Source organism: Enhydra lutris, unplaced genomic scaffold (genome assembly GCF_002288905.1).
Source record: "Enhydra lutris kenyoni isolate GAN:26980312 unplaced genomic scaffold, ASM228890v2 scaffoldscaffold24, whole genome shotgun sequence".
In the NCBI taxonomy this organism is placed as follows: domain Eukaryota; kingdom Metazoa; phylum Chordata; class Mammalia; order Carnivora; family Mustelidae; genus Enhydra; species Enhydra lutris.
The window spans coordinates 23,746,196-23,770,672 of record NW_019154108.1 but is presented as its reverse complement, the minus strand read 5'-3'; the positions used below and the strand labels follow the sequence as shown (position 1 = coordinate 23,770,672).

Below are 24,477 nucleotides of genomic sequence, written 5' to 3'. Positions count from 1 at the left end.
CATATTAGGATTAGAAAGAAACTTCTTCAGCACAATAAAGTTCATCTCTGAGAAAACTACAGATAATGTAATTTTAATGGTAGAAGACTAAGTGCTTTCTCCTTAAGACCCAGCACAAGGCAAGATTGTTTACTCTCACTACTTCTGTTCCACAATGTACTGGGGGTTCCAGGCGGTGTAGTCAAGCAAGAAAGAAAACAAGTCTTTTAGAATGGAAAGGAGGAAGTAAAAGTGTCTTTCTCTGCAGATTACAGGACTGTAGAAAATCTTTTGGAACCTACAAAACTACTAAAACATAAGTGAGTTCAGTAAAGTTTCAGAGTACAGGATTGATATATAAATATCAATCGTACTTCTTAAACTAGAATAGTTAGCTTTTGAAATTTAATAAAATCACTACCATTGACAGCAACACGTATGAAATACTGAAAATTGCACAGCATTGCTGAACAAAATCCAAGAGCACTTAGATAACTGGGGAGGTAGTCCTTGTTCATGGATTGAAAGACTCGTTGTTGCTAAGATGACAGCTATCCCCAGATTGATCTATTGATTCAGTGCAATCCCATTCCATACTCTTAGCAGGCTTTTTTGTAGAAATTGACAAGCCAATTCTGAAATTCATGTAGAAATGAAAAGGACCTAAAATAGCAGAAACAACTTTGAAAAAGAACAGAAGTTGGAGAGTTAATACTCCCCGATGTCCCAATTCATTATAAAACTAATCAGAACAGTATAGTATTGAGGTAAAGATAGAGAAATAGATTGGTGGGATAGAAGAGTCCAGAAATAAGTCAGTGCATATATAGACAACTGAATTTTAACCAAGCACAAAAGCAATTCAGTGAAGAAAGGATAGCCCGTTTGACAGATGATGCTGGCACAGTTGGATATCCATATACAAGTACATGATCTTCAATCTGTCTCTTGCCTGCAAAAATTAGCTCAAAATGAATCATAGACCTGAATGGAAAAACCTAAAATTACAGAACTTTTAGACAAAAACAAGTGAAAATCTTTGTGATCTTGAGTTAGGCAAATAGTTTTATTTAATTAATTAATTTATTTAAGGCAGATCTTTTTAAATGTAATACCAAAAGCAGGATTCATAAAATAATACACTGATTAAATGAACTTTATCAAATTAAAAATGTGTGCTTTTCAAAAAATATTAAGAGAATGAAAAGACAAGCTGTGGAGTGGGAGAAAATATTTGCAAATCAAGTATCTAAGGCTTTACATCTAGAATATGTGAAGAACTCTCAAATATTTATAACCTATATTAAATATATTAGTCATTAGAGAAGAATAAATGAGAATCGTAGTGAGCTACCAATACATACTTATTAGGATTACCAAAAAGGCTAATTACCAGGTGTTGGCAAGGGTGTGAAAGAATTGGAATCTGTACTTTACTGTTGGGACTGTAAATAGTACAGCCACTTTAGGAAATAGTTTGTTTCTTAAAATGTTCAATATAAACCTACTAGCTATTCTATACCTAGGTATTTACTGAAGAGAAAAGACTTGTATACTAATATTCACAGCAGCTTTCTTTGTAATAACCACTAAAATCCAGATGCTCAGCAATAGATGAATGGCTAAACAAATTGTGATATATCCTTTTGACTTAGTAATAAAAAAGCATGGGCTGTTGATATACACAGCAGCACAGGTGAATCTCAGAATAATTACCTCAAATGAAAGAAACCAGGCACCTTGTGAGTAATTGGTATGTTCATTCACTGTCTTGATTGTAGAGAATTTTTTCATGGGTATTTACTGTATACTTTGAACATGTGAAGTTTACTGTATAAGTAAAGCTGTTTTTAAAAAGCGATGAGATAAAGATCCTAATATAGATATGAGTTGATAAAAGATTTACTAAAAACTTTATATAACATGCATCATTGCTGTATCTTTCACATAATTATTTTAAGTATACACAAAGCAGGAAAAGTCCATTGAAATCTTTTTCTTAGAAATCATCAAGAAATTTAATTCATTTGAAACAGTGGTTCTCAGCTGGGGTCATTTTGCCCCCCATAGGACATTTTGCAGTATCTGGAGACATTCGATTATCAAAACTGTTAATAGCTTTTGGTGGATAGAGCCCATAGATGCTACCAAACAGCCTACAGTGCACAGCACAGTCCCCTTCAACAGAGAATTATCTGGTTTCAGATATCAGTAGTGCTAGGGTTGGGGTGCCTGGTGGCTCAGTGGGTTAAGCCTCTGCCTTCAGCCCAGGTCATGATCCCAGGGCACTGGGATCAAGCCCCGAATCAGGCTCCCTGCTCAGCGGGGAGCTTGTTTTTCCCTTCTCCCTCTCTCTGAACTCTCTCTATCTCACTCTCTCACTCTCTCAAATAAATCTTGAAAGAAATGGTGCTAGTGTTGAGAAACCCCAGTTTAGAGTCATTGTAGCCACTTACTATTTGAATCCTGTGTTATTCCTTTGTTGAACATATTGCTGGCAAAACAAGTTGCTAAACAAAAATCTTCGGAGAAAGTAGTATCTTATACTTTAGGGAATGTGTGATGATGTATTTATGAGATTTATGAGATTCGTTCATTTTTGAAATATTATTTTTTAAGGGATTATTTATATGAGAGAGTGAGAGCACAAGTGGGAGGGGGAGAAGGAAAGGGAGAGAGCATCTCAAGCAGACTCTGCGGGGTGAGGGTGGAGCTTGACCCAGGGCAGGATCGCACAACCCCGAGATCAGATCTGAGCCAGAACCAAGGGTCGTTTAACCAACAGCACCACTCAGTGTGCGTAATTTCCCAACCAAGCCTGAAAGAGGGTATCAGTAGAGCCTAATTTTAATCAATGGACTAAAATTTAGTTTTTGTTTGTTTTTCAAATAATTAGTGGCTATTTGAAATATAAAATTTAGTGTCATTAATTTAAAATGCCTACCTGGCCACCTTTTTGCTCATGTTCCACAAATAGACCAAGACTCTTGTTCTCAGATCAGAAGCTTTAGCAGTTTTACATCAAGATACTTGGATCTTGGGGCACCTGGGTGGCTCAGTGGGTTAAGGCCTCTGCCTTCGGCTCAGGTCCTGATCCCAGAGTTCTGGGATGGAGCCCCACATCGGGCTCTCTGCTCTGCAGGGAGCCTGCTTCCTCCTCTCTCTCTCTCTGCCTGCCTCTCTGCCTACTTGTGATCTCTGTCAAATACAATAAAATCTTTTAAAATAAAAAATTAAAAAAAAAGATACTTGGATCTTCGTATTTTCTTTTTTTTCCATTTTAAAAGACAAGGGAGGGAGAAGGCAGATTTGAGTGGAATAAAGAAGGCTAAAGACAAGGCTTTGGATTGGGGTTGAGAACATTGGCTCTTAATACGTTGTTGCGTGGAGGGTTATTTTTCCAGTAGAGTCGTTCTTGGCATTCTGTATGTTAGATGTGTTTAGGAGTAAGCTGCAGCTACTGCAGATGTGTGTGCGGCCGCCTCAGAAGACTGATGCTACACGGTTGAATTTGGTCTGCAAACAGCCTTCCCTGCATACCCTATCTCTTGTACTAAAGGAGTGCTCTTTGAACAAGAATCTGTCCCAGGTTTTGTTCTAGATCACAGATCTGCAAACTTTCTATAAAGGCCAAGACTGTAACTACTTTAGGCTTTTATTTTTGGCGGGCTGTGCAGTCTCTGTTGCATCTCTTCAGGCCTCCCTTTCGGGGGGCGGGGTGAAAGTAACCATAAACGATACATAAATGAAGGAGCGTGGCTGTGTTCCAATAAGAGTTTTAATTTATAGAAAACAGGGCTTAATTCAGCTTGTGGTCCCTAGTTTGCCAGTCCCTGTTCTACACCATCAGCATTTCATGTTGGGACATTTGGTATCGTCTGGTCAGGCTGGTTGCCAATGGAAGAAAGCGGTGCCCTTTCCCTTGCAGCTGCTCTGATGTTCCTAATGTCCTTCAGAGATGATGGTATGGAATAAGTGAATGACATGAGCTACAAAGGAGAAGGAGAATGATAAGGCATGCTTACAGCTTTGCTCACTCACAACCCATATGCAGATGTTCAACAAATTCTAGCAAGTTTACTTTTGAGAAGTCTGTGGAATTAGGTTTGAAAAATGTATATATAATCTGGCTGGAGTAGGGCAATAACCTCCTTATTGCTGTCTCTGCTTTTAAGGTTCTCTCTAATCCACCAGCCTCCATGCATGTTGCCAGTTTCTTTTCTAAAATAAAAGTGGTATGGCACACATCCCTGCCTGTAATTACACAGTTAACTCCCAGTCACCCAGAATGGTGTTTCCTAACCACTTTTTATCTTGAGTCCCTTTGAAAATCACTTGATAGCTGTGGAGCCAGGAAAATTAATTTTTGTGTTCATTACGTAATTTTTATACTTTGGGGGAAGTTGTATATTTCTCGGCCCTAGGATTTAATTCATGGTCTCCTAGTTAAGAAATTCTGATTTAGAGAGTAAAGTGCATATTTCTTCCCATGCTGTTGTATACATTTCATGATCTGTCTTCAGTCTGTCTTTGCAATTTATTGTTGTGTTTCCTTCTTCCCTCGCATGCCTTCACTCTCTGTCTCTGTTTCTCTCTCTCTGTCTCTGTCTATCATACGCATGAGTAGTAAAGAGTATGTTTACTCATTACTTAGAGAGTAAAGTGCATGTTTCTTCCCATGCTGTTGTACGCATTTCATGATGTGTCTTCAGTCTGTCTTTGCAATTTATTGTTGTGTTTCCTTCTTCCCTCCCATGCCTTCACTCTCTGTCTTTGTTTCTCGCTCTCTGTCTCTCTCTCTCATACACACACACACACACACACACACACACACACACACACACACACAGGGTTGTTGTTTTTTTATTTTCCCCTGCAAAGAATTAACCAATATTCTCCTGCCATGCCAGTTTCTCCCATTCCTCTGTCTTTGCAAGTATTATTTTCTCTTGCCAGGAATGTCCTTACTACTTCCCCTCCATCTGCCCGGTTTCTAGTTGTTCAGACTCATTTCAAATATCAGATTCTTAGTGAAGACTTTCCTGACATTTCCTCTTTGTCAGACATAATAAGTATGAAGGAATTGTAGCCAGTGACACATGTAGGGAAGCCTGCCCTTTTTTGGCATTGGGGTGGGGAGGAGAATGAGAAGAGGAAACCTTTTAGGGAAGATTTCTTTGCTCTTAGGATGTATCTCTCTTCTTAACCTCTCTGAGCCTCAGTTTCCTAAGTTGAATATAATAATACTTACCTTGGGCTGTTAAATGAAGAGCAGTGTTCCAATCTCTGTAGCACCTCAATATTTATACAGGAAATTCTCTTCTTCTGGTCATTGAGTGGCCCAGGAACATATGCAGGAGTAAACATTTTCAGAGACCCGCTTTGTTCAGTTCTGAATAAACTGTCCTAATGGAAAAAACTATATTGTAAATTTACTAAAATGAGAAGATTTCTCCTAATCCTTCTGCTGAAGTTTTTTTAAGGTATATGTATAAGATACAGGTTGGCATGCAAATATTTGTGTTGCTGTAGGCATTGCTACTTTTAAAAGGCCAGTGGGATTTTTACTGTTGGAGTACATGATGCTTTTTGGCTAGTGACTTGCTGATAGAATGGATCTCTGTCTTTCACAAGTTAACACTTGTGGTTTTCACGGTTCTATGAATGACTTGACTAGTGTATGACATAATGATGATTTGCGATTTTGCTGAGCGCGGATGTGTTACTAGTCCATCACGCTGTTGTTGAAAACCGACCTCTCTGCTTTGGAACCAAAATATAATGGGAAGAGAGTTTGGGATAAAGAGGACCGATGGTTTTATTGCTTTGACAGGCAGAGGAGGTAGCAGCAGGCTAAGGCCTTCAAAACCGCAAGCCTGCCTGTAGGAAGAGGCTGGGGGGGGGTTAGGGAAATCCAGAACCTAGCTGGTTTTGACAGGAATTGTGTACATGCTGCTGGCCGGGTTGATCATGTTCAGTTGATCCTGTTTTCAGGATAGCGCCCAGAAGGATGGAGGGGAGGTTTTCTGAAGAGAGGGAAAAGATTACTTAGTTTAAAATTGAGCCTTCTTGCTGAAGCATTACTCCAGCCATTTTGATTTTTGTTCAAGTTTATGCTTTTAAGTGGTTTCAAGCCAGGAGGCATGTCTCTGTGGCATTGATTATGCTCTACTTTTTTGTGTAGTAACTTTTGTTGCCAGTCGTGTTGATGCTTCCCAAGCCAGCTCCTAGTGCTGGTGACCAAAGGGAAGCAAAAAGTAATAGTTCTAGGAAGAGGAATTTTGAACAGAGTGAAATGTAAGATTCTGTGGTGGCTTAAATTAATGGTATAAATCAATCTACTTTGCAGTTTGTATGGCAGTGTAACAAGTGTAAATTATTTCACTATTTTTAGATTCATTAAAAGGCTTGTAGGAGTAAAAAAAAATTAGTTATACTTTGATGTGTTATATGCCATAGTAGAGTAGTAGTTTCGAATTTGGGGATTTTTCAGGGTTTCCTGGGACAGATTCCTCATAAACATCGAGGTTCTGTTATACTTGAAGTCATCACAGTGGTATCTATTTGTTGAGACTTCTGAATTTAGTAGGAATGACTAATGGTCTCTATGTGTGTGCAGTATAAATCATTCCTTTGGAATGAACTTCTAAGATCATGTAAGTTAGTAGTCCATTTATAAGGACTCTATCTTTTATTGCCTACGGGATAAAGTCCAGGCTTTTCTTTTTGCTGTAACAACCATTGCCCTTTATACCTACTTCTTCAGACGCAGTTCCTCAAAGTTCTCATCTCTCTTTTACATTTTGCCCTTTTAATTATACTGTGCTTAACGATTGGCAGTTCCCTAAATGCCAGTTTGGCAGTTCCCTAAATGCCAGTGAGAAAGGATTTCACCCTTCCTAACCTTTGTACATGCTATTTCCTGTGTGTGTCCTTATTCACCTCATGAACTTCTATTAGAAGTGAAAATGGAGAGAAATCAGGTGTTTTACCCCCAGGTTTTCATAGTATTTAGACATTCCATTAGGGGTTCATTAGGGAGTGGGTAATTTGGTATTGTAGAAAGTGCCGAGGATTAGTGAAGGAGACTTGCATTTAAGACCTGCCTGTGCGATTAGTTGATTTTATGTGAGCTTGGCCATACCACCTCCGGTGAGATTGTTGTCTTCTGTAAAATCAGGGAATTGGAATATAATCAAATATATAATCAAATATAAGCAAAGTTGCCTTTCCCCCCTCTTCCTTTTCTTTGTCTTTACTTCCATTTTTCTTACCTCCTCTTCTTTCTTTTTTGCACATTTGAAGACTACAATGGTTTCTACGACTTGCTAATAAATTATACAGCCATGATTTTTCAAGAGTGGGATGTAGGGCCTGCCCTGGGAGTAACATAAGGGAAAACTTGGGATTTGAAATGTATTCTAAATTGGGATCTTCAAAGTACTTTCTGCCTCTTAAATAATAGTCATCTGTTTATTCTTTGTATTAATAACACGAGACAAAACATTTGGGATGTATGTAGCTTAAGGCTGTTCTTGAGACCCATTTTGGCTCTGAAGTCAAAAGTGACCACTAACGCCATCTGTTGGTGGGAAGAGTTGTACCTTTTCTTAATTGGATGTATAGTTTAGTATCTATGAAATTTTGTGGATTAAGGTAGGGTTTCCCCCCTTCTTTTTATTTTGAAATAATTTCAGACTGTCAGGTTTGGTTTTTTTTTTTTAACATTTTTCCCTGTTTGCTTTATCATTTACTCATTTCTCCCATACATACGCATGCTGATTTCTTGAAATATTTGAAATTAGTTTGCATATCTCATACCTCTTTACTTGACAATATTTCATTTGTGTTTCTTAAAAACAAAATTATTCTTTAAGTAACCGCAGTAAAGTTATCAAATTCAGGAAACTGATACAGTACTTTATTCTGTAGTTAATATTCTGATTTTGTGAATTGTTCCGATATTTTAGAGCATTTACTGCCCTCTAGTACAGGCTCTTTAGTTGTCATGTCTCTGGAGTTTCCTTTAATTTGTAGCAGTTCCTCAGCCTTCGTTTGTGCCTCATGAAACATTGAGATTTTTAAAGAATGAATTCATTGAATGTTCCTCAGTTTATTTTTGTCCATTTCCTCGAGATCAGATTCAGGTTATGCATCCCCAGCTCATACTCATATGTGCTGTTTCCTTCCCAGAATATCCCAGCAGAGCCCCATGATGTCATTCTGTTCCTCGGTGGTGATGGTGATTTTGATCTGCATGCCCAGGCTGTTGTCCTGTTTCTTCAGACCGTGGAGCTACTTATTTTCCTCTTGCAACTTATAAGCAGTCTGTAGGACGACGCTGTTCTTATTTTTTGTTTTAACTTTTTTCTAATGAAAATAATGTCTTTGTGGAAATTTTAAAATACCCAGGGAAGCCAAAGTTGGGGAAAATTTGACTTGGAAAACTAGAGAGCGCCACATGGTAGTGCGTGCTGGTGTAATCTCGGCTGCGCACTGTAGCAATGACGGTGACAGCCAGCATTGTGCCTTACGTACTGTTTGGCAAATTGTTTTACTCATTTAGCAGCATGCTGTGAATATTTTCCCATGCGTCACCGAGTTTTCTTCCAGGATGTTTTAGAGACCACGTAGTGCTGCACTGTGTATTCCTTTGCCGTGGGTCACTGTGTGCTGTTCAGCTTAGCCTTACCTTTCAGGTACCGGAATCTCTCAGGTGTCCAGGCCATATAATTGCTCTTCTTTCCAGGCTCTTGCTTTTTTCTTACAGCCTGAGGGAAGCAGTGCTGTACTGTCAGCTCATGTGAAGTTTTCACTCCGACCACGGAGCCCTGACTGTGCTGTTTATCAGCTCCACAGGGTGATGCTACCACACTCCCAGTTCCTCTCTCTGACCGTTGCCGGGCCTGCGGTGGTACACTTCTGCCAAATATTTAAAGCTCTTTCGGATTCATCTGGATTGTTTTCATGCTTTAATTGTTCATATTATATAATATGTTGGGTTTTTTGGTTTTTCCCAAATGTGTGGTATTATGAGTTAAATGGACTTTCATGGGCTAGTGTTCTGAGCGGAGCATCTGGCTAAAATGCACACACACCCGCCAAAACCAAAAAGTTACAAGACGGAAACATCTGGAGCACAGACTAACTTTTTGCCTGTAACTTTCTTTCTGTTATCTGAATTCTAGTTTACCACCACTTATATTTTGGGCCAGGTTTCATGGGAGATCTCACAGCGCTTATGTATTAGAATCACTTGGCAAATTATCTTCAGTGAACCTTCTCTGTTGGAGGTATAGCACAACCTTTAAGGCATTACTTAAGACTTCCCCGTTAGTGTTCAGTCATTTGAAAATCTCTCATCAAGTATTTGGTTTTGGGCCAGTTAGGTACATGGAAATATAAGCTTTCTTTGTAGATAGAGGCCAGTTAATAAATGGATCATCCCATTATTTCTACACTTCAGTGCAGATGCAACAAAATCACATCTGAAAGGCTTAGGTGTGGAGTCTCTTTACTGACTTAAGGTAAAACCATTTTAATCCTAGTGTACTCTTTAAAGTAGCTTCATTTTTTTTTTAAGCCTTTCTTTATTTGGGAAATAATAGATGCTATTTTATAGGTGGTGGGGTACATTTTATATGGGTCAGTTACTTTTCATTGCCCATTGTTAATAAATGCACTCTATTTCAGGTAGCGCAATAAGGTGGCATTGTGATAGGTGAAACAGTTTTCTGCCATCTTTACCTTTTTCCTTTTAAGATGTTAGTTTAGTTTGTTTTGAAAATAATCTTTCTTCAGATTCTCATACACATCTTGAGTATGTACCTAAAATATTTAGAAGTAAAATATATGCCTGGAAAAAATATAAAGGTACCTAACTTAAATAATAAGTGATCCAGCAGATAGTCTTCTGGGAAACAGTTTAGTTCTTTTGACATGAGACTTCAAATGTGTGGATTAATTTAGACATTATCAGTTTTTTTTTCTTTAGCGATGTGGGTGGTGTGAAATTGCTAAACCTGTCATTGTGGTTGGCTTACAGTGATTGAAGTTTCTCCAGAATTTCTCTTTTTTTCCCTTAGTTTGGTGTGTTCTTCTTACCATATGAATTGCTGTCATTTAAAAAAAAAAATGCTTGCTACCCCTTTGATTAAGAATGAATTGTAGCGGGGCACCTCGGTGGCCAGTGGGTTAAAGCTTCTGCCTTCGGCTCAGGCCATGATCCCAGGCTTCTGGGATCGAGCCCCGCATCGGGCTCTCTGCTCTGTGGGGAACCTGCTTCCTCCTCTCTCTCTCTCTGCCTACTTGTGATCTCTGTCAAATAAATAAAATCTTTAAAAAAAAAGTAGCTTAGAGTTTTTTTATTACTTAGTCTATAATACTAGGAATAGATGGAATAATTTCAAGTTGTGTGCTTTTGAATGAATTTATAAAATAATTTAGAACATTTATGTGTAATCTACACTTACAAATTAGTTTCTCAAGAGACCCCTCATCATTAAATTCCATGGCTTTGTATTGCAGCATATTCGTATGGTTTTTTGTGCTGAGAGATATAATTATTATTAGTTAACATGTTTATATATTTAGAATTTCTAAGAAATGAATATTTTTTAAATAATGTTTTTAATCATTTAGTAAATTTCTTTTCCAGTGTACTTATGTCTTCCAAAGTGGTTCATTTAGAGGAATAGTTTACTCTTTCTGATCCATTGATTTATATTGTAACTTTAACATGCTTCTGGAATTTAGAAGTAGAAGAAGGGCTCTTAGAGGTGTGCCTAATCCTCTCCTTTTTTCCTTTTTAAAAATATTATTTATTTATTTTTTATTGACATATAATGTATTATTTGCATCAGGGGTACAGGTCTGTGAATTGTCAGGCTTACACACTTCACAGCACTCACTGTAGCACATACCCTCCCCAACGGCCCGTACCCAAACACCCTCTCCATAGCCCCCTCCTCCCGGCAACCCTCAGTTCTTTTTTTCTTTTTTAAGCCACATCACTGATAGATGGACTTAGAGCCTCTCCTTAAATATTAGCAAAGTTCTTTATCCATGGCCTTATAGCTGGCTGATAATGCCTAGACCAGGGTTTGAACCCATGGCTTTCTGACTTCAAAGTCTGTGTTCTTTCCATTGTACTATACTATTTCTAGATGCATGGAGTTTTCTCTGTGATTTCTTTTAATTCTTACAAAATCTGTGTGAGATATATTTTGCCATCTCTTGTTTATAAATGAAAAAACCGAAGTTCAGAGATTAAATAATCCATCATAATACACCTGGTTTAAGTCCTAGAATTTAGTATTCCATATCTCATGATTTTACACTGAACTGCCTTCTCTGTTGCTTGCTTGGTCTGCAGTGGGGGGAGGGGAGTTACGGGGGGGAATTGCTCATGAATTGACAGGACTCCCATTAACTTTTTGTTCATGTCCTCTGAGATTTGCCATCTCCGTGGCACCAGGGATTCTGGTGCTGGTAAGATGAAGATGACTGATGTGAGGGGGTACCATGTGAACATGGGAGAGCTTGTACAAGAGAAGACGAGAAGAGGGTCCTGGAGAGCAGAGATTGGAAATGCTTGGGTAGGGAAGGGGCCTGCACACCACTTCAATACTTTGCTGGTTTTGGCAAAAGGTGGATGAGTGTTGTTTACTACTCACCTTCCCTAAGACCCAGTGGCATACCTCTGGCATATTAAACCTTGAAATATACTGGTTTTAGTTTTCTAAGCTCAGTTTCCTACTTAGATACCTTTCATGATTGCTAGTGCCTGTCCTTTCACTTCTTCAGCCCTTTCCAGAGTTAAGCACGAGGGTTCTGCTAAGCCAGCAGGTGAGCAAGCACTCCATGCTGTACCTCCTCTCTGGGCCATCTTCACGTTTGTATTTGCACCTTTGTTTATGGTGTTCTTACTTCTCCTTTCTTCCAACCCTTTAGCTTGTCTGTCTTTTTAAACCCAAACATGATTTCATCCTGTAGAAATTCCATGACTTTTGAGCTGAATAGAAGTGTAACAGGTAGTAGTATTCTGATAACTTCATTTCCCGTTCTTTCCCGCTCTAGCCATAATGAAGTTGCGTAGAGTAGGAACAACCTTTCAGGTTCCCTTTTCTGTTTCCCTCCTTCCCTTATTTTGTTTCCCTCCTCTTCCTTCTCCCCTCCATCTTTACTTTCTCTCTTCTGTACCCTCTTCCTCTATCCTGTTTTTTTTCCCTACCTATCCATTTATCAGTTCATCTCTTTTCTGTCTTTTGTTTTTCCCCCTCCATCCTCCCTTTAATCCTCCTTCCAGCTGTCTGTCCCTACTGTGTTAGTGATCACCTACCCTCTGAACTCTAAAAATGGGATATAATGAACCTATGAACCTTCATAGGTTCGTTTTGATGATTGAGTGATTTTTTTTAATGAAAAATACTCAGAGCAGGCCTATGAAGTAATAAGCACTCCTGGATGTTATCCTTTGTTTGTGGTTGTTGTACTGATTTGTGTATTCCAATTTAAATAAATGATAGGACCTGCTGTAAAGGGGGATATAGTTTTCCTTTTTTTGCATAAAAGTAGATAATTATTTTTAAAAAGTAGTTATAGAAGTTAGTTTTGAACTTTTAAACACTTTAACATTCAAAAATATCAATTGTATTAACAATCATGATAAGATAATGATTTCTACTTTGAGAAAAATTATTTTCTCATGTTTTACATTTTTAATTGCTTGCCATATAGACTAATTTTTTGGTAAATTCTTTGCCTAAAAGTGTCTTTGCCATATCTTGAATGAAAATTTAGCTGGGTGTGGAATTCCGGGTTGACAGTTATTTTCTCTAAGTACTTTGAAGATATTTTCTTTTCTTCTGTATGCATTATTTTTGTTGAGAAGCTTTCCATATAATTTTGTTCCTATGTAAGTAAAGTGTGTTATTCCACTTGCTTTTAAAACAAATACCCTCCAGTTTAGAGTGACATATGTAGAATATGACTCTCTTTATTTTTCTTGCTCAAGACTCGTGATTCCTGAATAAGAAGAGTTTGTCTTTCACATGCTCTGGGAACTTCTCAGCCTTTATCTCTTTAAATATTGCCTTTTACTATCTTTCCTCCTCTAGAACTTCTCTTAGATTGTGTTAAATCTTATTCTGTTTTTCATTTCTCTTGATCTCTACACATTTTCTGTATCAATAACTCTTTGTACAGAATTTTTGCATAAATTCTTCTACTTCACAAATTCTCTTCAATTGTGTTTAATCTGATGCTTAATTCTCCAGTGACTGTATTTTTCTTCTTTAAAAATTTATTTTTATTTTTTTTCTAACAAATGTTTGTCTTGCACTATTTTTAAAAAAGATTTTATTTATTTGCCAGAGAGAAAAAGAAGGAGCACAAGCAGGGGGAGTGGCAGGCAGAGGGAGAAGCAGGTTCCCCGCTGAGCAAGGAGCCTGATGCAGGACTTGATTCTAGGAGGCTGGGATCATGACCCTTGCCGGAGGCAGGTGCTTAACTAACTGAGCCACCCAGGTGTCCCTGTCTTGCATTCTTCATAACATCTTGCTGTGTTTTCAGTTTTTTCTTTTAAGGCTGCTGATTTTAATCTCTGCTGTTTTATAGCTCATCTTAAGTTCTCAAAAGATAATCCTAATAATTGTTGTGTTTCGCACTTTTACTTGTAATGTGTTGTTTGCTTATAGAGTTGGTAAATTTTTATTTTGATCTTGCTAGTGGGGCTTTATTTGCTGGGATCACATACTGCCTTTTTGTTCCCTCCATCTGCCTTGGGTTCCAGGAGTCTGGCTTGTGAGCATATTTTTGTGGATTTCTTGTCTGAAAGGTCTTGAACCGTGCTGATAGTATAAATTCACATTGTGTGTCTGCTGGAGTCTGTTTAGGATTACAGATTGTCATTTTGTAGACAAATTTGTGGTCACTCTCCTCTAGTCTTAATGTTAAGTTCAGGCCAAGACTGATATGTGTCTTTATCTTATACCAGTATCCATCCATCCATCCATCCACCCTCCGTCCCTCCCTCCATTCCTCTTTCTTTCTTTCTTCCTTTCTTTCACCATTTTACATTGATGGGGTAGACCATCAATATGTCTGGCTTTATTCTAGGTAAAAGTATGGTTGTGTAGGGTGGGAAGGAAAGTATGTGTCTCAATTCTGTTCTCATCTTTTGGTTGCCTGATCAAAATTTAACCTACAATTCCTACATTTCTTTTGTAGTACAAAGATTTTTTTTTTTTAAGATTTTATTTATTTATTTGAGAGAGAGAGCTCACAAACAGGGCAGAGGGGCAGAGGGAAGGGGAGAAGCAGACTCCCCATGAACAGGGAGCCCTGGGATGGGCTCTGAGACCCTCACCTGAGCAGAAATCTCTGGACGATGACCTGAGCTGAAGGCACTTAACCCCCTGAGTCACCCAGGTGCCCCAGCATTTTTATATTATTTATTAGCTGTATTGCTGGAAGTAGAAATCCTCATCATATTCTTTTAAATGTGTGTAGTACTGTATGTATTATTATTATATTTTATATTATTTTTATATATATTATATATTATATATTATTATTTTTTATTGCCATTCACCCTATACTTTAATTGGGCGTGTATATAACGTCCTGTGAATGACTGCTTTATTTATTCATTCACTCACTTTTTTTTAAAATTTTTTTAAGATTTTATGTATTTGACAGACAGAGATCACAAGTAGGCAGAGAGGCAGGCAGAGAGAGAGAGGAGGAGGAAGCAGTGTGAGCAGAGAGCCTGATGTGGGACTCGATCCGATCCCAGGACCCTGAGATCATGACCTGAGCCATAGGCAGAGGCTTAACCCACTGAGCCATCCAGACACCCTCACTCACTCTTTTTTAACAGATACTTATTAAGTAGGTAATTGAGGTCCAGTATTGTGTTCATGTTCCTGAGTGAAAAGATAAAAAATAATGGTTTTTCTGTCATGTTTTGTTTTAAATATGGGTTTTTACTATCTAGGAATGTTAAACGCATTAGGGAAATACACAGAAAAATCAGTGGAAAAAGATGGCATTAGAATTTTGACAAAAGAACAGTGGAAGCACAGAGGCAGGAGGCTAATGATAACTCTTCAGGAAGCAGTGGGGTTTCATATAATCCTGGGAGTACATCAGAACCTTTTTCATTTCTTTTGTTAACTTGAACTTTTTAAGGGTGGTAAATAGCAAATATAATCTTGCTTAGTGTTACATTGGGGAGGGGAGAAGCAACAGACTCCCTGCTGAGCAAGGAACCCGATGTAGGGTTCCATGTGGGGCTTGGTCCCAGGACCCTGAGATCATGACATGGGCAGAAGAAGGCAGATGCTTAACCGAGCCACCTAGATGCCCCCAGGCTGTTTAAATCTTTGGGCCTTTCCCAAGTGTCAGGTAAAATACATCTTTAATACTTACTTAAAAATAAATGTTAAAGGAGAGCAAGTTCTATAAGAAATTTTAAATACTGAACTGCAGTTATGGTGCTTTAATATTAACCTGTTTTTTTCTCATGAAAGTTATAAGAATATTATTAATTAGAAGATGTAGTTTCTGTTGTTGAACCTGTTGCTTCTATTTTCACCTTTCTTACAGTTGTCCATTTGAGTTTCTTAATGTGGTTGTATGTAAGGGTGCTAAAGTGGTTCTCACTTTTGTAAATAGTGCTTAAAATAGCTGTATTTTTCTCTTTCTCCAGAGTTTTCATAAGGGGAACTTCTAGGACTAAGTTTTTAAGCCAAAGTATATAAGCATGTCAATTCTGTATTGTCTGAGTGTTTCCAAAGAAATTGCTCTGATTAATTGCATTTCACTATCATTTCCCTTATGGTTGCTTAACTCTATTACAGTATGTTTTTAAAAACTATTAAATTTCTTTAGCATAATATTCTTAATGATGATAGCATAATTTATTTTAGAAAAGAACATGTAACTACTGCTATGAAAAGAGGTTAATCAGTGAGAAGTTGACACTTTGACTTTAATCCTTTGTTCATTTGGTTAAAAAGTACTGGTTACTGGTGTTATTCTCATTGAGAAGGTAAGGCGTTCAGGAGACTGAATAAGCCTGCAATTTAATAATCTAGCAGCAGTATTAAATACTGTTGACATGTAGTGCATTTATAAATAGTTCTGAATATGATTTTAAGGTATGCTTTGCTGTAATTATTGCTTTTTTTTTTTTACATGTAGTGGATTTTAATATAACCTTAATATTTATGGACTATTTGAGTGGCATTTTAATTAAAACCAGGCAGAGGAAATTTAATTCTTTACTTATAGTTTAAAATGTGTAATGTCTTGGGCACCTGGATGGCTCCGTTGGTTGAGCGACTGCCTTCAGCTCAGGTGATGATCCTAGAGTCCCCCATCAGGCTCCCTGTTCAGCAGGAGGTCTACTATCTCACTCTGACCTTCCCCCCTCTCATGCTCTCAAATAAATCTCTCTCTCTCTCTCAAATAGATAAGTCCTTTTTAAAAAGACTGCTTTTTAAAAAAGATGTGTAATATCATATAGTTCAAAAATACGGAATTTTTTTTTTTTAAACATTTTATTTATTTAATTGACAGAGATCACAAGTAGGCAGAGAGGCAGGCAGAGAGAGAGGAGGGGAAGCAGGCTCCCTGCTGAGCAGAGAGCCCGATGCGGGGCTCGATCCCAGGACCCTGGGATCATGACCTGAGCCGAAGGCAGAGGCTTTAACCCACTGAGCCACCCAGGCGCCCCAAAAATACGTAATTTTTATTCCTGGTCTGTATTACCTCATTTTCAGTAAATAATAGTAAAAAATACATATATATTTGAAGCATAGTTTTTTTAAGAACGTATATCCTTTAAAAAAAAAGAAAAGAAAAAGAATGTATTTCCTTTAAAAATCTAATTAAAATCTTTTTCTTAACACTAGGGGGCACTCTTGACTTACGGATTCATACCTAAATGAATCTTTATGCATAGACTGGAATGAAATGAAACTGTTTGAAAACATGTCATTAATAACTGAGTGGCTTCAGAGAGAATTTGGATTATCAAGCTCATTTTATATAGCAGTGTAAATATAAGTTGATCCTTAATAGTGTCATAAGGATAATGAAGCTTACTAAATGAAATGCTGTAGATGAGAGGAAATTAAAGTATTTCTGTGTTCTGTTCACTTTTGCATTGATTTTCTAAATGAGTCTAAATGGTTTAAAAAAAAAACATTATTTCTGATATCTTTCTCATTTAAAAAAGAGTCTAGTATCATGTTTTGCTCTTACCAGGTACTTAGAGTATATCTGAAGAGATGAATATTAATTTAAGATGTGACTAAAGGCTGCAGTCATTAGTAATAATTTTTAAGCATTTGAAAACCAGCAGCATGTTTTGCTACATTCAGGAAACATTTTAGGCATTTTCATTCACTGTATTTGCAATTAGGATTTTGGAGACCTCCACCAACATGTATTTTGTCAGAGGTGTATTAAGGTTTTTGTCTTCTCTAATTTGAAGACTGTGTGGAATTTCAGCTTTGTGTGGTTTAAGTAGATAAAATCTGCATGGTAATTATTGTGCCCTTACCACGTGTTAGCACTGTTTTGTGGGCTTTGTATATATATTCATTTCTCCTCACTCCAACTCTGTGAGGTAGGTACTTACTGTTACTTTAATAGATAAGGAAACTGAGCCCAGAAGAGTTAACGGTTTGCTGGGTTCAGACTTAGGCAATCTTGTTCTAGAGTCTTCTAAATCACTCTCCTGTATTGCTTCTCCAGAGAGAGGAAACTTAGCATCAAGAGAACTATTACTGCTATTTCAGACTCAGTTTTTAAAGTTGTTAGAATTTAACGTACCTAATTTATAGGCATTTCTCATTTCTCTTACGCAAAAGGGTTCTTGAAATTAAAAGTTGGAAAGGGGCCCTGAGTCCCTTTGCTCCTGTCATTTTATGGAGAGGAGGAAATTCCAGCCTAGAAAGGTGAAGTTACCAACATAGTGCTATACAACAAGTTACTTGTGGAAAACACAAGTAAATACTCTGACTTGTAGTATAGTGGAAAGAAATGTGGTGTTGTGGAAATGATATTTGACTAGAATTTCAGATGGCTTCAATTTTATTCTTGGCTCTTCATTTACTGGCAGAGGCTCTGTTTCCTTGTGTTATGTGAGCATAAAAATGTCCTCCTTAATTTAGTCTTACTGGCAGTTGTGAAGATCAGTGAGATAATGATTGAAGATACGCGATAAACTTTAAAACTCTGAACAAATAAACATACTGTGGTCGCTGTATGACACGTTTCATATTTTATTATCAGTTATTTGTTCTGTCTTCATAAACCAGTTTATCAGCAATGGTACACTTACTGTTGTCACTTTATAGATGTCATTTAGATCCTGCAAGATTTCTTGAGTTAATGCCGTGTGTTACTCTGCCACGTGTTGTTTTACACTTTTTATTTACTAAGAACTGAAAAAAGTTATTGAATTTTTCTCACGATAAGTGAAAAATTATACTTACGCTTTACTGATGAAGGACATAGCAGTAACATGTTTTGAGCATGTTTTGAGCTGTAACATGTTTTGAGCGCATTGGGTGTTTCTGACCATTTGAAAAGAGCATATAAGATGGGTCCTTGAACTGGATTTAGTAATTTAGCTGAAATAAAAAAATAGATTTCAGTAAAGTTTTTTTATTTCTTGGCAAGTTCTCAATACAGTGCTTTATTTCTTGGCGTGGTGATAAGTGTGGATTTGTTGTTTCAAACTTCCAATAAGGCATAGGTTTAACATTTTCTGTTTATTTTTTACAGGAATAATAATGTATTTGTGGCCTTGGACATTGAAGCAGTCAGTCTTCTGTTGCTGTTAACATAGTGTTAAGGACTGATGCTGTGGGAAGCATGGACCTGATGAACGGGCAGGCAAGCAATGTTAATATTGCTGCTATTGCTTCCGAGGTAAGACATTTGAGAAGGTTAGCTGCAGAGTTTCTTACCTGACATTCTAATTTTTTAAGCATTATGGTTGGTCACAGATTTAAATCCGAACTTGAGAAGAAGAGCTATAAATTTTTTAGTTTTAAAAAATCTTTTAATTATGCCATTCACACATTTACTGTACATCTTAGAAATTATTAATCCATATCCATTTAAGATACTTGACAAATAATGATTACTTAAAACTTTTTCTTGAGTTTAGTTTTAAAGGATATGTAGAATGTCTTTTTAGGGTGTTTTTACATTACATGAACCTTGAGGCCAATAGTACAAGTGAGAATGAAAGATTCTTTTATTAAAATCACATAATTTTGACACCATCTAGATCCCTTGATTTGAGGCCTGTTGAAAGAGTCAAAAACCATTAGGCTGAAATGTTGGAAGGGATGTGGCTTAGAGTGTAAAAGATGGAGGTGAAGACTGAGCTAGATGCCCATCTCTCTGGTTAATGTGCTGTGATTTTACTTGTGCTTCCTATTTTTTTTTCGTTTTTTGCTTTGTCTTTAAATCCAGGGTACTTGCCTGCTTTCCTTAGTAACTTTAGTGTAGCTCCTATATTTCTCCTTTATTTTTCTCTTACTATAGAGGATGAGAATAATGTCTATGACATTTTACTTCCTTAGTCTCAAAGTTCATTAATAACTTCAACTCCTTTTTGCTCCAGCCAGTTACTTAGTCCTTGGTAGCAATGAAAATAGTCTAAGTCTATGGTTTTGATGATTCTTCTTATTCTGGTGATTTCTGTATTTCTGTCTCTAGCTCTGGCTTCCATCCTACATTTTTATTAAGCGTTTCTGATGGACCGGACATTATATGTATAATATGAACAAAATGGAGTTACTCATTACTATTTTGCTGTGCAACCTATAAAGAAAATAGTGCAGCCCCTTTCTCTGACTTCTGTTAATAGTATCACCGTGTCCCATCACTGTCTGTCTCATCACTGTTTCCCTGCCATCTGAGTTTAATCTTTAGATTTCCCCTTTGTGCACCACAGCCTTTGGCTCATCCCAGCAGGGAGCGCACACTGGCAGAAGTTAGAGCCTTCTGTAATGTTATCATGGAAGCGACAGCCCATTCTCTCTGCCATGTTCTGTTGGTCACAGTCCTGCCCACACTCAAGTGGAGGGAATCACACAAAGATGTGAGTGCCAGGAGACAGAGACCATCACTTGGCAGCCGTCTGAGAGCCTGTCCGGACCTCATCGCTAGGATCCGGTCCTTTTCTCCTTATTTCTTCCAGTGCCATCTGAGTTTGGCCATTATTTCTTGCTTACATTATCGCAGCAGGCTTTTAGTTTGATCACGTACTTCCATTCTCCGTTGGTTTTGGTCCATTTGACTGTAATTCAATTTTAATATTCTTAAAATACAGCTCTTAAGCTTTATTGTATCCCCAACTGTCTGTGGTTCCCCATTGCCTACTAATGAAATACAAATGGCCCTAAACCTTTTATTCAAGACTTCCTCGTCAAAGTGACTCTAAATTTTCTTTTTAATCAGTTTAACTGCCACTAATGATTGACTTGAAATTTCATTCTAATGAAAGAATACTACATCTTGCTGATGTTTGTATAGACCATTGTTTTCTCCTACTTTTGTTACAGTTTTCTCTGTATCATTTTTTCTACATGGCATTTCTCCTCTCACTCCAATGTGCCCCTCCTTCTCTGCACAAAAAAAGACATTCGGCTCTCTTTCAAACCTCTTTCAAATGCTACACTTTCAACAGAGTCTTTTCCTGATCCCCTAAACAGATAGCTTTCCTATTTTGAAACTATCAGTTAAAAAAAACCCACTTTTAAAATAATTTTTTCCATAAATTTATACATCGCTTTTCTTTCTCCTTGAGAAAGGGATTATATTACATGTTTGTATATATGTCTAATATTTTATGTATGTTTACTTGGTATTTTTATAACCGTATTTTTTGAATATGTTAAATGTGTGTGTGTGTGTGTGTGTATGGCATTTATAACTATATATCCTGAAACATTTGGTCTAGTATTATAGGAAACAGTATATAATTATTTGTTAAATAAAATAGATCATTTTACTTGTGTAAAAAAAATCTGTTACCTTTCCTAAGAAGGTAAATGAACTACATCAGGCCTCAGAGTAGTATAATTTAGTACTTGGTAAATGGACAAAAAGGCTGTCTTTTAAATTTTTCTACACTGTGGCAAGAAAGTAAAACTAAAAATACATATTTTTCACCTTCTCTTGAAATACAGACCTATTAACATATCAAAATGCAAATGTCCCATAAATCTGATAAGCTTACAAAATGGATAAAATACTTGATCTGGGTGATGGACTTCCCTGTCTCAGTATCTTTATATTTCACTTGTACTAGAAGCTCCTGACATCAGAAGTTGGAGTGAATTTGTTTTTCAGCTGTTGAGAAGTGTCCATGGTTTTCAGTCTTATCTTGACTTGTCTTGACATAATGTCCCTTAGTGGACATTATGTGTAAGTACTGTGTAGCCTATCGTACCGGCTTATTTATTGGTATTGGGGAGGCAGATGGAAGCATCTGGCCCATAATTTCTTAAGCCTCTCCTAGCAACTTACAAGAAAGAGAAAAGGAAAGTGATTACTTGTTTTGATAAGTAATGAAATTGCCATTATGATTTGCTGATTTACCTTGAATGAGTTAAGAACTTGGAGAAAGTTACGTTTAAAGTTAATGTCTTTACTTGACAGAATGTATTTAGTTATTTGGTCAGAAATTGATGTCTGATATTAAGTTGATACATGTTAAATATGTCTGATAGTGTTAAACTGATGTTTAACATTATGAATAAATTTCTAAATTAGTCTTGGGATATAAAATAATACTGTTGACATAAGCTAGCCATAATTACAGAGAATAAACACGTGAAATAAAATACGTATAAAATCTGATTACGGGACTTTGGGTTTCTGCTCATATATGAAAAAGAGGTTGGAATTCATCCTTACTGGCTTCATAACCTGAAAAAAACTATACAAACTGAAACTCAGTAACTCTTCTTGGCTCTGTCAGAAACTTGATGTCATAGAGCAGACTGACAATGATGACTCAAAAACTAGAGAGAAAGGCAAGTAAAGATTTAGTTTACCAGGAGAAGAAATCACTGAAGCCAGAAATGGGTAGGAACACTTAAGCTATAGTTGAGAAATTGTGGGAGGCTATGGTGTGGACACCTTAAAGTTAGAAACTCCGTTCCCCCAACCCCCACTTTTGTGTTTTACCTCTAGAAGCTCTGCCAGGTTCTCACAGTGAAGATCAGAGAAAAGCCCTTACTGTTTCTAGGAGGGGGAGGGGAAAATAATCATTTTGAAATGTGCCCAATGCATTGTGTTCTCCCCTGACTTCAAGAGAAACCACTTCACCAGAGCCTGTTCTTTTTGGAGGATGAGAAATACCCAACTCCAGCCCCCTCCAGCCTTTCTTTCTCACTTTCTAGGGGATTGGCAGTGGCTGTGGCGTATTGAGAGGTATTTGAGGGCACAGGCCCATTAAAAGACCTGACTATAGGTCTTACAGAATACTTCTCCCTCAGCACTTTACTGCCACATAACAGGGCCCTTGTGAATAATGAAGGAGTATAGCTGAATGACTGGCAAGGCACAGATTCTATCCAAGAAAGAGTTTCTAGAGAAACCAAAGAACGACACCAGAGGAAATTGAAGACCCAGACACCTCAAGTACAACAAACAGTAAACACAGCGTAACTCCTGCCTGCATTCAAGCATATATCTTTACACTAAAGGCCTATTTACCTCCATTCCTATTACCCAATACATTATGTCTGGTTTTCAGCAAGTTATAAGGCCTGCTAAAAGGTAAGAAAAATACATAGTCTGGAGAGACAAAGCAGGTAACAGAGCTAGAGTCCGATATGGCAAAGATTTTGGAATTAATCAGACTGGGAATAATGGTAAGGGCTCTAACGGAAAGAATTGGCAACTTGGAAGAACAGATGAGTAACGGAAGCGGGAATATTGAAATTCCAAGAATCAAAAGAAAATGTTAGAAATCAAAAACATTGTAACAAAAATGAAGAATAACTTCCGTCCGTTTACCAGTGGACTGGTGGCCAACAGTCAGTTGACAAAAGAATTCATGAGCTTTTATGTCAACAGAAACATCCCAAACTGAAATGCAGAGGGAAAATAGAATGGAATAGAATATCCAAGGACTGGGAGAATGACAAGGTGTAGCATACATGTAATGGAACTATCAGAAGGAGAAGAGAAAGGGGCAGAAGAAATACTTGAAATAGAATAATGGTTGAGAAATTTCCCAAATTAATGATAGGTCCTTCCTTTGAAATGATTTTGATAATCAAAATTGCTAATGAAAGTGAAAGAAAACAAAAATGAGGCATAAGGACAAGTGCTCAAAACTGACGTCTCACAGCTGCTAGGCTGACATGTGTATTATACATTGGTAACTGAAACTTTGGGAGTTTTTTGTGCCATTAACTGTAACTTAATATCCTGCCTCCATTTAATAGAGCATGATCTAAATGTTCTTATGTCAATGATGCTCTGATTTTAGCCCACTGAGGCAGAATACATTTTTATTTCATGGTATAGATGTGGAAATAGAACAAAAATAAGATTTTCAGAGCCAAAAGCCACCTTTTGTTCTACATGTAGTAAAAGCAAATCTGAACTTGAAATAGTAACCTTAAAGCAGAAAATCCTTAAATTTGTAATATATTAAGAATAGTAGCAATTGTCCTATCACAGGTGCACATCACTTAGCAAATATTGAATTATTTAATGAAGTCCTGTTTTCTTATGCTTTAAGTTATGAAAAGTTTGTCTTTTTCTTTAAAAACATTAGTTTATAAATTATAAATAGCAGTATTTTTCTCCCTAACTTCCCTTTACCTCATTTGAGAATCATCAATCTTGTTAAAATCTTTAATTTCTGTAAGCTGTGGTAAGATGTCAGGATGAAGAAACTGACAGACAAGAAGAGGATTCCAGAACCTAAGTTAGATTTCCCGTTGCCTGACCCTGTGTCTAGAGCTCCTTCAGCTAAGAAGCGTGTTGTCCCCACTGTTTCACTTTCTTTGGTGTTGAATGCCGATTGAGTTTCCACGGCATTGACTGGGAAACAGTATTAAAATGGCTGCGTTTTCTTTCAATTTAACAGAAAAGTAGCAGTTCCGAATCATTAAGTGACAAAGGTTCCGAACTGAAGAAAAGCTTTGATGCTGTGGTATTTGATGTTCTTAAGGTTACACCAGAAGAATATGCGGTAAGCCTCCTCCCCCCACCCCCCGCCCCCACGTTTTTGCACATACCTTACACATTGATGCTGTTGAGCCAAGGCGCAGAGGAGGTGGTTAAAAAAAACTGAATGTGGAAATTGATGGAGAGAGAGTAGCACAGCAGGGGAGCAAGCAGAGGGATGAAACGGAAGGGAGGAAGAGCTGCGGAGAGCTTCCTACCTTAAACCTTCAGCTTGGTGAGAAAGAACCTTTATTGTAGGTTTTGCCCCCTGCCTGT

The 24,477-nt window shown here is 37.4% G+C and overlaps 1 protein-coding gene across 2 annotated transcripts in view; it reads left to right on the top strand.

The window, feature by feature from the left end:
• Positions 1-24,477, top strand: part of LOC111150663 (Ral GEF with PH domain and SH3 binding motif 2) — a 156,222-nt gene that overhangs the window by 17,403 nt on the left and 114,342 nt on the right. For both annotated transcript variants that reach the window (XM_022508175.1, XM_022508174.1), the window contains exons 2-3: positions 18,781-18,927; positions 24,122-24,226. In XM_022508175.1, the coding sequence (XP_022363883.1) occupies positions 18,871-18,927; positions 24,122-24,226 (162 nt within the window). In that variant the 5' untranslated portion in view covers positions 18,781-18,870. The remainder of the gene's footprint in view (positions 1-18,780; positions 18,928-24,121; positions 24,227-24,477) is intronic.